At 39.9% G+C, this 13,775-nt stretch overlaps 1 protein-coding gene across 3 annotated transcripts in view; it reads left to right on the top strand.

The window, feature by feature from the left end:
* The window catches only part of ABLIM3 (actin binding LIM protein family member 3), a 192,442-nt gene that overhangs the window by 87,903 nt on the left and 90,764 nt on the right, over positions 1–13,775 (top strand). For 2 of the 3 annotated variants that reach the window (XM_032209463.1, XM_032209465.1), the window contains exon 2: positions 6,462–6,602. In XM_032209463.1, the coding sequence (XP_032065354.1) occupies positions 6,462–6,602 (141 nt within the window). The remainder of the gene's footprint in view (positions 1–6,461; positions 6,603–13,775) is intronic. The other variant, XM_032209464.1, reaches the window with a different exon arrangement.

Genomic DNA, 13,775 nt, shown 5'->3' with positions numbered 1-13,775 from the left:
CTTTGCCTCGGCAGAGGCCTCGTTCGGCCGCAGGGTGTTGCAGGTGGTTCACAGGGCAGGACCCGTGCCTCAACAGGCCTGAGTGGGGGACATATGGCCTCAGGGATCTCCCTCCCTAGGGACGTGCAGGCTTTGGTACGTCCCATTCTGGATACTCCTCCCCCCTCACTATGGAGAAAGGGCGTTGGTACTTACCTGATACGCCTCTTCTCATAGTGGGGGGAGGAGTATCCAGTCCCTCCCTGACTAGGTTTGTACAACTAAGTGTTATGTTCATTGTTTATATTGTTATTTAATTATTGATGTTGAAGACAATAAAAGCAAAAAACTGAATCAAGAGTCTGGAGTGAATGATGCAACGAGTCGGAGAGAGCTCTTCGTCATAAAACTGGGCAGGCTCACCTCCAGGGGGCGGAGCCCAAAGAGCTTATCTGACTCAAACCAATCACGAGAGGATAAGGTCAAACCCATTCTGGATACTCCTCCCCCCACTATGAGAAGAGGCGTATCAGGTAAGTACCAACGCCCTATTTCATTGAGGTCCACATCACAGTTGTATTTGACCTCGGGAGAGGGGATGGCCAGCTCGACGTCACTCGTTGCAGGAGGCTATGACGGCCTCCTGCAACCCTCTGCCAGCAAAAATGTAGCTCGGGAGGGCCACCCACAGCCATCCCAAGTTCCCCTTTTGCTGGCAGAGGCACCGCGGGCTGGTCCTTTGCTTCTTCCGGGGCAACCCCGCAGGCCAGATCTAAGCACCTCACAGGCCAGTCCGGCCCCCGGGCCTTGAGTTTGACACCCCTGATATATAGCAGAATTTCATAAGAGAAGATAAAACAATTAAATAGTCTTCGCAACAAATGAACATACTTATCATATCTGTATACTACTGAAATGTCCAAGGAGTTCTAGTAGTTTACAAGAGCAATTTAAAAGAACAGTAAATACTAATTCCAAAACTGAAAATATCCATGATAAGAATATGTGACTGACAAGGATAACTTAATTCAATTTAGAATAGAGTAACAAGCAGTTAACATTAATAATAAGCATAGATCCCATCTAAGTCCTAAAATGATTTCCAACTTACCAATTTCTGGTAAGGAGGAACCAGCCACAGCATTTTATTTAGCTTTTAGAAACCGGAAAGCATTGAAATTTAGCTTTTCTTATCTTAGTGAGAATTAGAAATCATGATCCATATCATGAGTCACTTTGAAGATACTAAAAGCCCAATTTAATTATATTTATTCAAACAAAATCAAAGCTTTCCTCAATAAGCACATTTTATCTTGCATTACTTAGGTTAACAGTATGAACATTCCTTCTTTCCTGGCCACACATTCTAAACTCCTGCAGCAAATAGTTTTAAATCAAGTACCCCAAATACGGCATCCTTTAGGTCAGACTTTTTCAAACTATGTTCTGTAAAACTTAAGGATTCCATGAGACCTTGATGGGATTCCATGGGAGAATAAGGGGTGGGAAGAGATCCACTACAGCCAATTTCCCATCATTAGAGCTTTGGTTCAGAGGGTTCTGGATTTGTTTGTTTGTTTAAGTAACAAGTTTTGAGGCCTGCTGGGGACATGATACCTTTCAATTCTTTATGAAAGTTGAAGTGTAAAATATCTAAATTGCTTTGGGAAGACTGCTTTAGATAGTGTGAACTGGAAAGTCGGATTATTAGCCAACAGTGCCAGCCATGGAAGGGCCAGGTTTAAAAAAGACAAAATGACCCCTGTAACTATGCAATTGAAGCCTCTGCCTTTTTTATGTTGCATGGGACAAATAAAAATGGGGGGAGGGCTTCAATCTGATAGTGGCAGCTATCACCTTGGCGTTTTTAATTCTGCCCCTGACAGACATACATTGGGGGCATCCCTGTTTCCCGCCGTAAAATTATTTGGATGGAATCTCCATAAAAATATGTTGTATCCCTGATTTTATAAAGAATGCTTCTAATTCTTGAAGAGATGGCATATCTTATGATAAAATGTGGTGGAATGGCTGCTGTCCATTATATTTCCAGTTCTAGCCATTTCTGCAAATTAGATAATTTGCAGAAATTGTTTGCAACACATCAGTCTCCATTCATCATCTATGATCAACAGTTTGGGTTAATCAAGTTGTACCATGGAGCAATATATCCCACATAGTTTTGTGCATTGTTGAAAAAAAAAAGCATGAATGCATTAACTGTAATAAGGTGAATTTGTAACCAATTTTGTTGTATTTAAGTACAATGACAATAAAGATTATACTTATACTTGTAAGCACACCCATCCATGGCAAGAATAAATCAGTATTCAAATCCCTCTGGAATGATCTCCCCGTTGAGATCCGGACCCTCACTACCCTTCTGGCCTTCCGCAAAGCGACCAAGACCTGGCTGTTCCGGCAGGCCTGGGGCTGTTGAATCGTCCAGCCCCACCCTCAGTTGTGAACGTTGTGTTTTTTAATGTTGTTTTGTTTTTGTATGTCCCTCCCTCCCCCTTTTTTATTGTAAGCCACCCTGAGTCTCTTTGAGAGTGGGCGGCATACAAATTAAATCAATCAATCAATCAAATCAAATCAGTATGCTTTAATGGCATTCTGTTTTGTTTTTCCTTTTTCTCCCCTTCTCTCTCTCCTTCCTTCCCTTTCCTTCGTCCTCCTCATTTCACATCCTATATACTCCGTAATGCTACTTATCTTTTTACTGGATTTTTCTATATAATAATGTGATGTACAGTGGTGCCATAAATGGGAAAGGGCAAAGAGGAAGCTGCTGGAATACGATTGGAGATTAAGGAAAGAAAACAATGTAGGTTAAATATAGGAGGAGAAATTCCACCAAAATTTCTAGTTTTAATGCTGAACTTGAGAATGATCATTTGATATTGAGCAGTGAAATCAAGCAATTATCATAGTCAGATCTTGTCTTCACTAGTATAAGCATATGTTTTCATACAATAAGAATCAGCCGTAGTGCCCAGCTTGACATTTAATTTAAATTTCAACCATGCTGTTCACTTCCCTACCCCCATACCTGTCCTTATCACGCACATTCTCTCTTGCATTATCAGTCTTGAAGCACCTCAGCTGGGTGACTAGTTGCTATAGGCACCCAAAAAATTACCCTAGAGACCAGAATTCCATAATAATCATCATCATTCTACAAAAATATTTTTGGTATGTTTATTTGTTTAAGTGGAAATTATTTCCTTGACTCTAATACCCTTCATCTGTTCTTGCCTACAGCTTGGACACAAAAGGGGTTTTGTCTGAACATTTGGTGATTCTTTTTTCTTGGTTCAGAAAGCAGGCAGTAGAAAAATTGTACCTTTACATTCTCATCATTTTGAAATACTGTACATAATTGTTAGAACTACTAGTAGTAACATTAATACCCAAAGTTGTCCAGTTTGTTTCCATGGATGAGGGTAGTCTTAAACCTTGTTCCCCAAGTTCAGGTTCAAATTCTTTACCACTATGATGCACTGGCTGTCTAAATCTAACAATAATGCACTGGACTAGAAGTATAGAAACCCAAATTCTAGTGTTACCTTAGGCATGGAAATCAACTGGGTCACTCAATCCCTCTCTCTCCTAGAAAGAAAGCAATGGCCAACCACTCTGAAAGTGTAGGGGGAAAAACCCACAAGGTCATAAATATGGTGGCAAGGGTCAGAACTGATGTGAAGGCATTACCCACCCACAAATACATAAATATACTTTATTATGGCATGCCTGAAACTAATTTTTCATTTATCTTTGTTGTGCCATCGTATACAAATTGCATAGAGAACTGAAAATTTATGTAGGCAAAATGCTATTCCCTGCCCCAAGGAATTTACAAGTTAATTTTAGCTGTGTGGCACAGAATTAGGAGCACTAGTATCCTCCAAATATCACACTTATAAGCCAGTGATTCGGAATTTGGGAATTGTAGTCGAGGGACTTCTGGACCTAAAAGAAAGCAAGAGAGATTTGAGAGCAAGAAGTATTAATACCGCGTTATAATGCTTTGATAAGACTACACTTGGAATTCTGTATCCCGTTTTGGTCACAACAATATAAAAAAGATTTTGAGATTATAGAAAGAGTGCAGAGAAGAGCAACAAAGATGATTAGAAGCAGGGTGGGTTGCTAATTTTTTACTACTGATTCAGGCGTGCTCCCGCGCATGCGTGCAATACTTCTGCGCATGCGCAGAAGCATCCATATAGGTGGACGGAGCCTCCCACCTCCACTACTATTGGTTCGGCCAATCTGGGCTGAACCGGCAGCAACCCACCTCTGATTAGGAGACTGGAGGCAAAAGCATACAAAGAACGGTCACAATGGGTATGTCTAGTCCAGTGGGTGACATGATAGCAGTGTTCCAATATTTGAGGGGCTGCCACAAAGAAAAGGGAGTCCAGCTATTCTCCAATCACCTGAAGGCAGGACAAGATGCAATGAATGGAAACTAAACTAGCCTACAGCTAAGGAGAAATTTCCTGACAGCACAATTAATCAGTGGAACAACTTGCCTCCAAAAGTTGTGAATGCTCCAACACTGGAAGTTTTTAAGAATAGATTGGACAACTATTTGTCTGAAATGATATAGCAGGTGTCCTGCTTGAGTGGTGGTGGTGTGGGGCTAGAAGACCTCTAAGGTCTCTTCCAATTCTATTATTCTGTATTCATTTAAAGGTGCAGGAGACCATGGGTTACTACAGTTTGAGGATCTTGGAAAAATAGAGGAGTTAGGAAGAACATATTGAGGCATCAGAGGACAGAAAGATAAGCCAGGAAAATTTAAACTACAGTGATTTCCAGGCAATGTACAGAATCTGCCTTAGAAGAGCCAAGCATGTTTTCCCAAGGAAATGCTTTTGGTATATGTATTGTGCATTATTCAGCAATCACACTGCAGTATTTTGTCACTGAAAATACACACTTAATTTCCCAAGGAAGCATTTTTTGTCGCAGTTGCCGGTACTTTGTGTGCTAAGCAGTTCTGGGCACCTATTGGATAATGCCCGTGACATGATTGGAGATGCACAGACACAAAAGCCATCCCCCTCCATCACTGAGTGGTGAATTGTGTCTTTTTTTTCCTTTTCTTAATAGGCTTTTGAAGACTAAGCACTTCCGCTCTCTAGTTGAGGCGTATAGATCTCACCAAGGAATATGTGAGCTTATCTCATTTCCTGACTCACTTATGAGATTCAGTTATCATCTTCCACTTATAAGCTTCCAATATTTCCCATCATTTTCCCTCCCTTTTCCCCTTTACCACACATTAAAAATTAACTTGTAAGGAGAAAAAGATGAAGTAGCTGCACAAAAACCATTGACTGGAATCTCTAGGATTGCCAGACTGAGAGTATTGTACATCCCGTGTGACAGAGAAAGAGAGTTTCTGAGGCTTTCAACAGGCTGCCTTGTCCTCAGATGTCCTCAAACAATTCCTCTTGATAACAAGAGTTTTTCTCATTTTCTCTAATAGGATGGCATTATCACTGGTACTGTACTCTCAAGAGCATAGTTTGGGAAGAACGTTTGGTCATTTTGAGAGGCTTCCCGTAAATCTGCAGCAGAGATTACTGAGCAAACTTCAGGAGAAAAGAAACATAAAAGCTTATCCCTCAGCCAATTCTCTTGAGACTTTCTAAAACCAACAGCTTACTTTTCCCTTCTCTCTGTGTGACAAACATACCCAGAGAGACATTTTTCTGAAGAATTCTCAGGTCTAGTTGAACTAACCTTAACAAATCAGTCCCTAACATCTGCTGTGTGAATCCCAGGAGAATTCAAGGCCTCCTCAAGCAGACAATCCTCACACAAAATACATTCTTGACCCACTGCTTTTATTTTTCCAAGGAATAGCAATACATGTAAAATGATGTTCCTCTCATCAAGTGTTCTTCCCAGCCTCAGTTTATGAAGGAGGGGTGGGGAATGTTTGTTCTTTGTCAAATGGCTTGAGAGGCTTTGAGCTAAAAAAAGAGTTTATTTACCATAGCCAAAATACATAAACTGTTTTCAGTGTTTACTTCTTCCTTCCTCAACTAACTTCCATCTCTGTTTTTGTTGAGCTGTTCCTTGAAACAAAGGATTGGCTAGCTCCTCCTTTTCCTAGATAATGTCCTCATTAGTCACTTGTAGCAATCTGCTAGAGTCCTCCAACTATCATTGTGCCAAAATAATTGCAATGAGGGCAGGCTTTCTATCATTTCAGTAATGACTAGGTGATGCTATGATAAGCTGTAAGTCACTAGGGGAAAGGGCTTTTGATGGACAGGAAATCAGTTTCACTAGAGGCGACATCTGAAGGAAGACATGATTAAGAGTATAATTATATTTGTATGTATTTGTGCGTATGGGTAAAGAACAAATAGCAAAACAGTCAACAAAATAAATTGTTAGCTGGCTTTGGCTATACCCCTTCTTCTGCCACACTAATAAGCTGTATGTTTTACTTTCACCAGCAGTTCCTTTTCAACAAAACCCATACAACTCCGGTGGTCGTCCCACCATAATTCAATGCTATCGCTGTGGAGATACTTGTAAAGGTGAGGTGGTGCGTGTCCAGAACAATCACTTCCACATCAGATGTTTCACATGCCAGGGTAAGTGTTCAATGTTGCTCCAAGATGAGACAGGATTGTACAACTATTTAAAGTATAAGATGCCATTAGGTCCATTTAGTGAAACGGACAGAGGTTATGGTGCATGCATTTATTTATTTATTTATTTATTTATTTATTTATTTATTTATTTATTTATTTATTTATTTATTCAGCTCCTACAGCCACTCATCTTAATCAATTACTCCAAGTAACTTGCAGTTAAAAAAATATGCAGTTAAAACATTTTAACCCAAATGTCTGTCTTAGTCCTGAAAACTTGGTATTATGATTAGAAAGAAGTACAGCTTAGTGCAAACTAAATTTAATGTCCCTGAGCAGTTGCAGAATGCTGATAAACAAGTTCCTTTGGCTACAATATCGGTCAGTGGGTGGAGTTGATAAAATATGCAAATTTGAAAAGGAGGAACCTGGGTATAATTGGGATTTGGAAAAGTGAAAAAGTTCTTGCTTAAAACTGGAGGTGTGCATTTAAGCGTGGTCTATTGCTCATTCCTAACATACCATACCAACAATGGTATTTTCATGAACTTACCTAGAGATTTTTAGTAGAAGTCTAAGGACCTTCACCAATGCATAATTTCAAAGATATTTTGGAGGAAGTCATTCCTGTTAATCTGATGAAAACTGTACTAAGAATTATCTCTCTTCCCCCCCCCCTCTCTCCCTCTCTCCCTCCCTCTCTCTCCCTCCCTCTCTCTCTCCTTCCCCCCTCCCTTCCCCCCTCTCTCATTGTAAGCTAAAATAACCAAGAGATGTCCTGTAATTTCTGATATCAATCTTGAAAAGACCTATCCAACTTTGTTCCACCCTATAATAAGCAAATCAAGGTGGGATTTCTTTGGGCTTCTTTCTATACACTTTCCTCTTTATCTATTTAATCTTTTCTTCAAGTCCCCTATTAACAGCTTGTTCAATCTTTTCCTTATGTCCAAGGTCAGTTCTACATTTTCTCTGTCTCTTTCTCACATACACAGAGGACTTGTGGCTCTAAACATAAATGCAACTTCTAGCATCTCCAGACCACATCCTAGTTGGGAGGGATACTAGAAACTGCAGTTCCCAAACATCTGCAGGACCTCAGGTTCCCCACTGCTTATTCTCCAACAGACAAACAGATCATTTCAAATAAATGTGTATTTGTGTGTTGGTGCAGGCCATTGTGTTGATTGATGATAGACAGAACAAGGGCTAGCTAATGAGTGAAAAATTCACTATTTTGTTAAAGTAACAGAAGTGATGAATTGGGAGAGGGATGAATCTCTGGTAATTCATGTTGTACAGTTTATAGATCTGGTTACTACCCCTTAGTGCAGCTGTTTCAAATAAATGCAATAAGGAGCCCACTCACATCTGTTCTCAGTTTAATTTTTCATCTTCTTTGCTTTATTCCTCCCACTCACCCTTCCATCAGTAGGGCAGGAACATAGTAATTCACAACGTTCTGTTTTCAGCAGAAGGCAATTTAGTCTCCAAATAGGTTCAGGATCACATGTGGCAGTTGAAAACTATCCTAAATAACGGAAAACAGGTCAATGGGAAAGAATTCCAAAGATAGCCAAGACTTTTGTATGCAGTATCACATATGACTCCTGTCAGTCAAAGCTTCACAGCAGGAAAATGAGGACATGCACTATCGGTAGTACATGAAAAGCTAGATAAAAATCAAGCGTATCGGTTCTTAAAATATAAAATGGGCACGTACAGTAACAATTCACTTAAATAAGCAAAGTAATGTCTATTTGGTCCTGCAGGCTGTTTTGGTATTTACTCTGAAAAAGGAACAAGGTGTTCTTAGTTATTAAGTAAATATACAGAAAAGGAAAAGCCTCATAGGAAAACAAAGGATTTTCTGTTCTTTTTTATTCATTATTTTATGCAATGTAAAAAATGTGAAATGCATTTTGGAATGAAACTCCTTCCACAGGGATAGTTTGAAAATGAATTCAACTTATTATACTATTACATTAAACACAAGAAATAGCTATTTAAAATACCAGCCAAATGTTGTTTAAAAAGGGATATTAACCAAATATATATGATTTGAAGTGCCATTTTCATATACAAGTGGCACAGCACATTCTAAAAATGTTTCACAGGAATTGTTTTTGCATGGGGTTTTTAATGTAATGGTATAATATATCCAATTCATTTTCAGATTGCTCAAGGAATTCTGCCCAAACTTGGCTAGATTTTTTTGCAATTAAATTAAAATCAAGGGCAAAAATAGTCTTTCTGTGAGATTTCATGAGGTTTTCTCATATTTAAATCTTTAGGACAATCAGGAAGTTGTAGCTCATACACATTTTGTGTCCACCTCTATCTCAAGGCAGAACTACCCAAAGAAATTCAGTTGAAGGTGGTTAACTAGTTATTGTATGCCATAATAGAACTCACTTCAACTGACTGGCCAAAGTCTCCATTCAGAAATCCCAGGATGTCTTGTCCTATAAATAGAAAGACACCTGCTTTTCCATCATGTCATAACTCTTCCTCCTGCTGTTTGCTGACAAATGAGAAGAAGGTTCACAGCCAGTCTGCCAAACTAAGATTGTTTGACCTACTATGTACATGAGCATATGTCTTTGACCTTTGTCACCACCTCTTTCTCCTGGGATCTTAAGAACCTTAATCTGGGGCTTCTATGTAATAGAAAGTCATTAGATTATCACCACCTACCTGCCCCAATGGATCTTAAAAAACAAGATCATGCAATTGATTATTTGTAACACTGGGTATTTTTGTATTGCCCACGTTGTCCTCAGTGATCCAGAACAGCCACTGAAACTGAGATCTAATCGTATATTATCTTTCCAAACCACCAAAGAGGAGGTGCAAGTTGTTTAATTGTGATGAGAAAGGATGCACGCTGTTGTAAACAAGATTTTAGATTAGAATTACAAAACCAATGCAACGAACAATCTTGCATAGATCAAAAAATTAACCAAGTGTGAACAAATTCAATGCACCGGAACTTTTACATGCCAAACGCATGAAAAAAGTAGCTCCAAAGATCATTTGTTCATATATCAAAACATTTTAATCCCTTTTTAAGAAACAGCCTTCTGCAATACTTAAAAAGTGCATTACTAGCATTTTTCCCCCTGAGTTGGTGTACCCAGCTTGGAAAGTAAATGTAATCTATTCAGAGAATCTTCCACAAATATTCAATAAACAAACCATAGAGAGATCAACAGCAGTTTAAAGCTGCTAGAGAAACCCGGGTATGATTTTTTTTAATGTTGCATACACATTCACAATAGCTTACCATTGATCTTAATCATAATTATGAGGGTTAAAAGGATGCAGAGCGTATTTAATAAAAGAAGTATCCCTTATTGCAGAATTGTAGAATTATTATCACTGTTGTGGCATGATGGGGGCATATTACTTATTCAAATATATAGACACACCCATCTCCCAAAATCAGTCTTCTGTGGTTGTGAGTGGGACTTTCATTGAGGCAATCTATTTCTGCAGTCATTTTTAAGTAAAATGTCTGAGCTCAGAGAATCTAACTAGTAAACATTTCCTTCAACATGAAAGTCCCCCCTCCACAAAGACTTAAACTCCACTCTAGCCTACTTGTGGGGCAGTGTTATCATACTATTTATCAGCCTGCAGGGAGAAAAATAGAACAATAGATTAAAAAAAAAGAATCAGCATGTCATATTGCAGCTGTATGAGTTCTTAGTCCATACTTTAGGCCAAGGACAATATCTGGATTGATTCATTGGGTTGCAAACCAGGAAAGTCTATACGAAACAACTTAGCTTAGCAGTACAGGGATAATTTATATACAGGGGGGGGGGAATCAAACAAATCTGGATGTTCTCATCTTCCTAGACTCTATTGGCTATGCCGGCTTTCAGAACACCACAGGAAAAGTGTGTGTCTCCAGCCCCCTGGAGTTTGGTGCTGATTATGGAGTTTGGTCTTGATTATTCTTTTAGACAAAGACTTCAGCCTGTCTTCAGCTTCAAAAGAAACTTAGAACCACCAGGAGAGAACTTGGCAGCTTTCTTTATTTACTTCCAAAGCCAAAAGAAATCCTTATTCCTTAATGGGAAATAAAGAGGATGCTTGGTGGAATGATGAAGTGATAGAGGCAACAGAAAAAAAAAAGATTGAATGAATGAAGACTGCTGCAAAAAGTGAAAGTCAGATAGGTCTTGAATAATAGGTATGAAGAGAAAATGTAGTTGCAATCAAAGAGGACAAATAACTCCAGACAGTGAACATATCCAATACACCTTCCTCCTCCTATTTTCCCAACAACAACCCTGTAAGGTGGGTTGGGATGAGAGAGAATGACTAGCTGAACGTCACCCAGCTGGCTTTCATGCCTAAGGCAAGACTAGAACTCACAGTCTCCTGCTTTCCAGCCTCATGCCTTAGCCACTAAATCAATTTGACTCTTTGTTGGAATTTAAATAATATTTTGGAATTAATTGATGAAGGTAAAAACAGAGATCATCAAGCAGGATAAGTGGCATCAAAAATAAAAACGTTGTAAATGATTTGGGATGAAAATGAAAGAATACCGGAAGTATTTTAGAGATACATATGAGAAAGGTAGTTCAGGGGTGAGTGGATTGCTATGGATTCATCCGGGTTCGAGAGAACCCGTAGCTAACATTATGGCCGGTTCAGAGAACCTCCAAATCCCACCCCTGGCTGGCCCCGCCCATCCCAACCCTCCCCTCCCAGGAGTCTCCACGTTTTGGATGCAAGGTAAGTGCAGGGGCCATGCAGAGGCTCAGGAAGTGGGGAAACAGGCCTCCCAGAAAGCCTCTGGAGCCTGGTGGAGGAGGTTTGCCCTCCCAGAGACTCAAGGAAAGCCTCTGGAGCCTGGGGAAGGCAAAAATGCCCCATCCCACCATGGTACAGGCGGCCAATTAGGCCACACCCACCATGGCCATGCCCACCAGCAACTGGGCAGAAAACCCGTTGCTGAAATTTCTGAAGCCCACCCCTGAGGTAGTTGCATATTTTTTTAAAAAATGAGACTGAAACAAATGCTATTAAATGTTAAGGCCTGAGGGGGGGAAAAAAAACAATGAAAAGAAAAACATAAATGCTGTGAAAATATTGAAAAATGATGGTGCTGCAGCCGTAGCTGAGATAATTGGGGAAATCTAGGATATTAATAGACCTCGAGTTGTAATATAATGGCAGTTGGGACCTGGATTGCCATTGCTAAGCAACGCAACGCAGCCATAGAGCACCATGTCACGTGACCATATCATTTGGCAATGGCAGTCTCAGCAGTCTTAGTTGCTGTTGTAAAACCCCAAGATGCACAGGTCATGATTTGAGTCCCAGCCAGGTGAGGAGCCTGAGAGGGCTGCAAGGGTTGGGTAAGGCCAGTGCATGCTAGATACAATTAAGAGGCTGGGAAGACAGTTGCAGGCTGCTTGCAAGTCAGGAGAGGCCAGGATAGGATTTAAGAGGGTCAGTGCAGGCCCTGTGTGGGTGAGGTGATGATGGTGCTACAGGCAGAAGAAAAAGCAAGAGTGACTTTTGGAGTGACTTGCACCTTGACTGCTGGCTTCCCTTTGCCTGTGATAAGCCAGCACTGTCTGCAACCTTATAATTGCAAGCCAAGAATCTGAGTATTTGGATTGCAATCACATGTCCATGGAGTTGCTAAAAGCCAGAGCTTATAGATTCGGTCATACATCCATTTTTTTTCCAGCCGTAATTGTAATGGTCACTGAATGAATGGGCATAAGCTAAGGACTATGTAGGAATGTAGTCTCATTATGGAACGGCTGCTCACAACATGCGTATGTGTGTGTATTTATGCCTGACAATAGAAGGGATGTCATTATTGTTCTCTGACACAAAGGAAGCAGCAACAAAAATGAATTACAGGGAAATTAGTTTGTTTAGCACACCTGGAAATTGTTTATCAGAATTCTAATCAAAAGAGCTCAAAAGGGAAATAGCAAAGTTTTTTGTTCTTTAGCAGAATGAGAAGTGCATGAATGTGGGAATGTACAAATATTGACTTACAGAACATGTCTGATAACGTGAGATGAATATGAAAAATGAAAGTACCTGCATGCAGGAATGCAATTCTATCAAATTTGTTGTATGGAAATTAGTATTGCGTATATCAGGAGAAACATAAAAACAAATAGAATGCAATGGCAGTTGTGTGGCAAAATACAAGAGAAGGTTGAAGAATTAGTACAGGATTGTGTACCAACAAAGTACATGGAGATGTTTTGGTCAGTGAGGATCAGATTGCGCATTACGTATATTAAAGATGACTGAATGGATTGAAAGGAATGAGAAGATTGGGAAAGTTGTAGTTGGATGAAGCTGATCAGATCATCGAAAGGACAGAGGTGAAAAATGTAAAGAACTAAAGGCAAGGTAAGAAGCAGCATGTGGGATGAAAATGAATGAACTTTGTTTTTTTAAATTAAATTCAGCATTGGTCATGTTCCTGTTATTCCTTTATCTTGATCCCATTCATCTTTTTAACCTTCCCAGGAAGCCATACTTGAAAAATAAATGTAGTCTTCCCACTCCAAAAATTTTCAGGAACTTATCCCAGTTTGGGTTTTCCAAATCTAATGGGGGTAAAATTTCCCAATGTATGCTCACTGGGAACTGGATATATTGGAGAATACCGAATGACAGCGGCAAATTGAGGCAAGCTTGCCTGTGTGACTGAAAAATGGCAAAGTACTTCAAAAACTACTGCTCAGACTATCTCTCTTTCAGTGGGTCATGGCATGTGAGTGTAGTAATTGAGCCATTTCTTCACTGCATTGCCAGTTTGTTTCTCTCCATTGCCTCACTGGGGAATTATAGGCCAAGGTCTCTCAAAAGACAAGAACCCTACTAGATGTATTTCTCACTAGTTGCCATTAAAGACCCAATATACTAGTGGCTCCTCTGCTAGCCTACTCAGCCTCTCAACCTGTCTGCTTGTAGTCAATCAAAAAGGGCACATCTTGCTGCCGTCATGCACCAAGGCTCACAAACGATTCCCCAGGCCAGGCTTTCTCTCAGCAGAAATTTCCCTTCATAACGTCTCCCCCACTGTAAACCTTGCCTTATTTTCACTGCATGGTGCTAACAACACATTGATGGTATTTTAGACGACCACAAGAAGTATCTTGCCCTCCTAGAGTCTAT

This window comes from Thamnophis elegans, chromosome 2, assembly GCF_009769535.1.
Source record: "Thamnophis elegans isolate rThaEle1 chromosome 2, rThaEle1.pri, whole genome shotgun sequence".
In the NCBI taxonomy this organism is placed as follows: Eukaryota; Metazoa; Chordata; class Lepidosauria; order Squamata; family Colubridae; genus Thamnophis; species Thamnophis elegans.
Note: the sequence above shows the minus strand (reverse complement) of the source record. Positions and strands in the feature narration are given on the sequence as shown.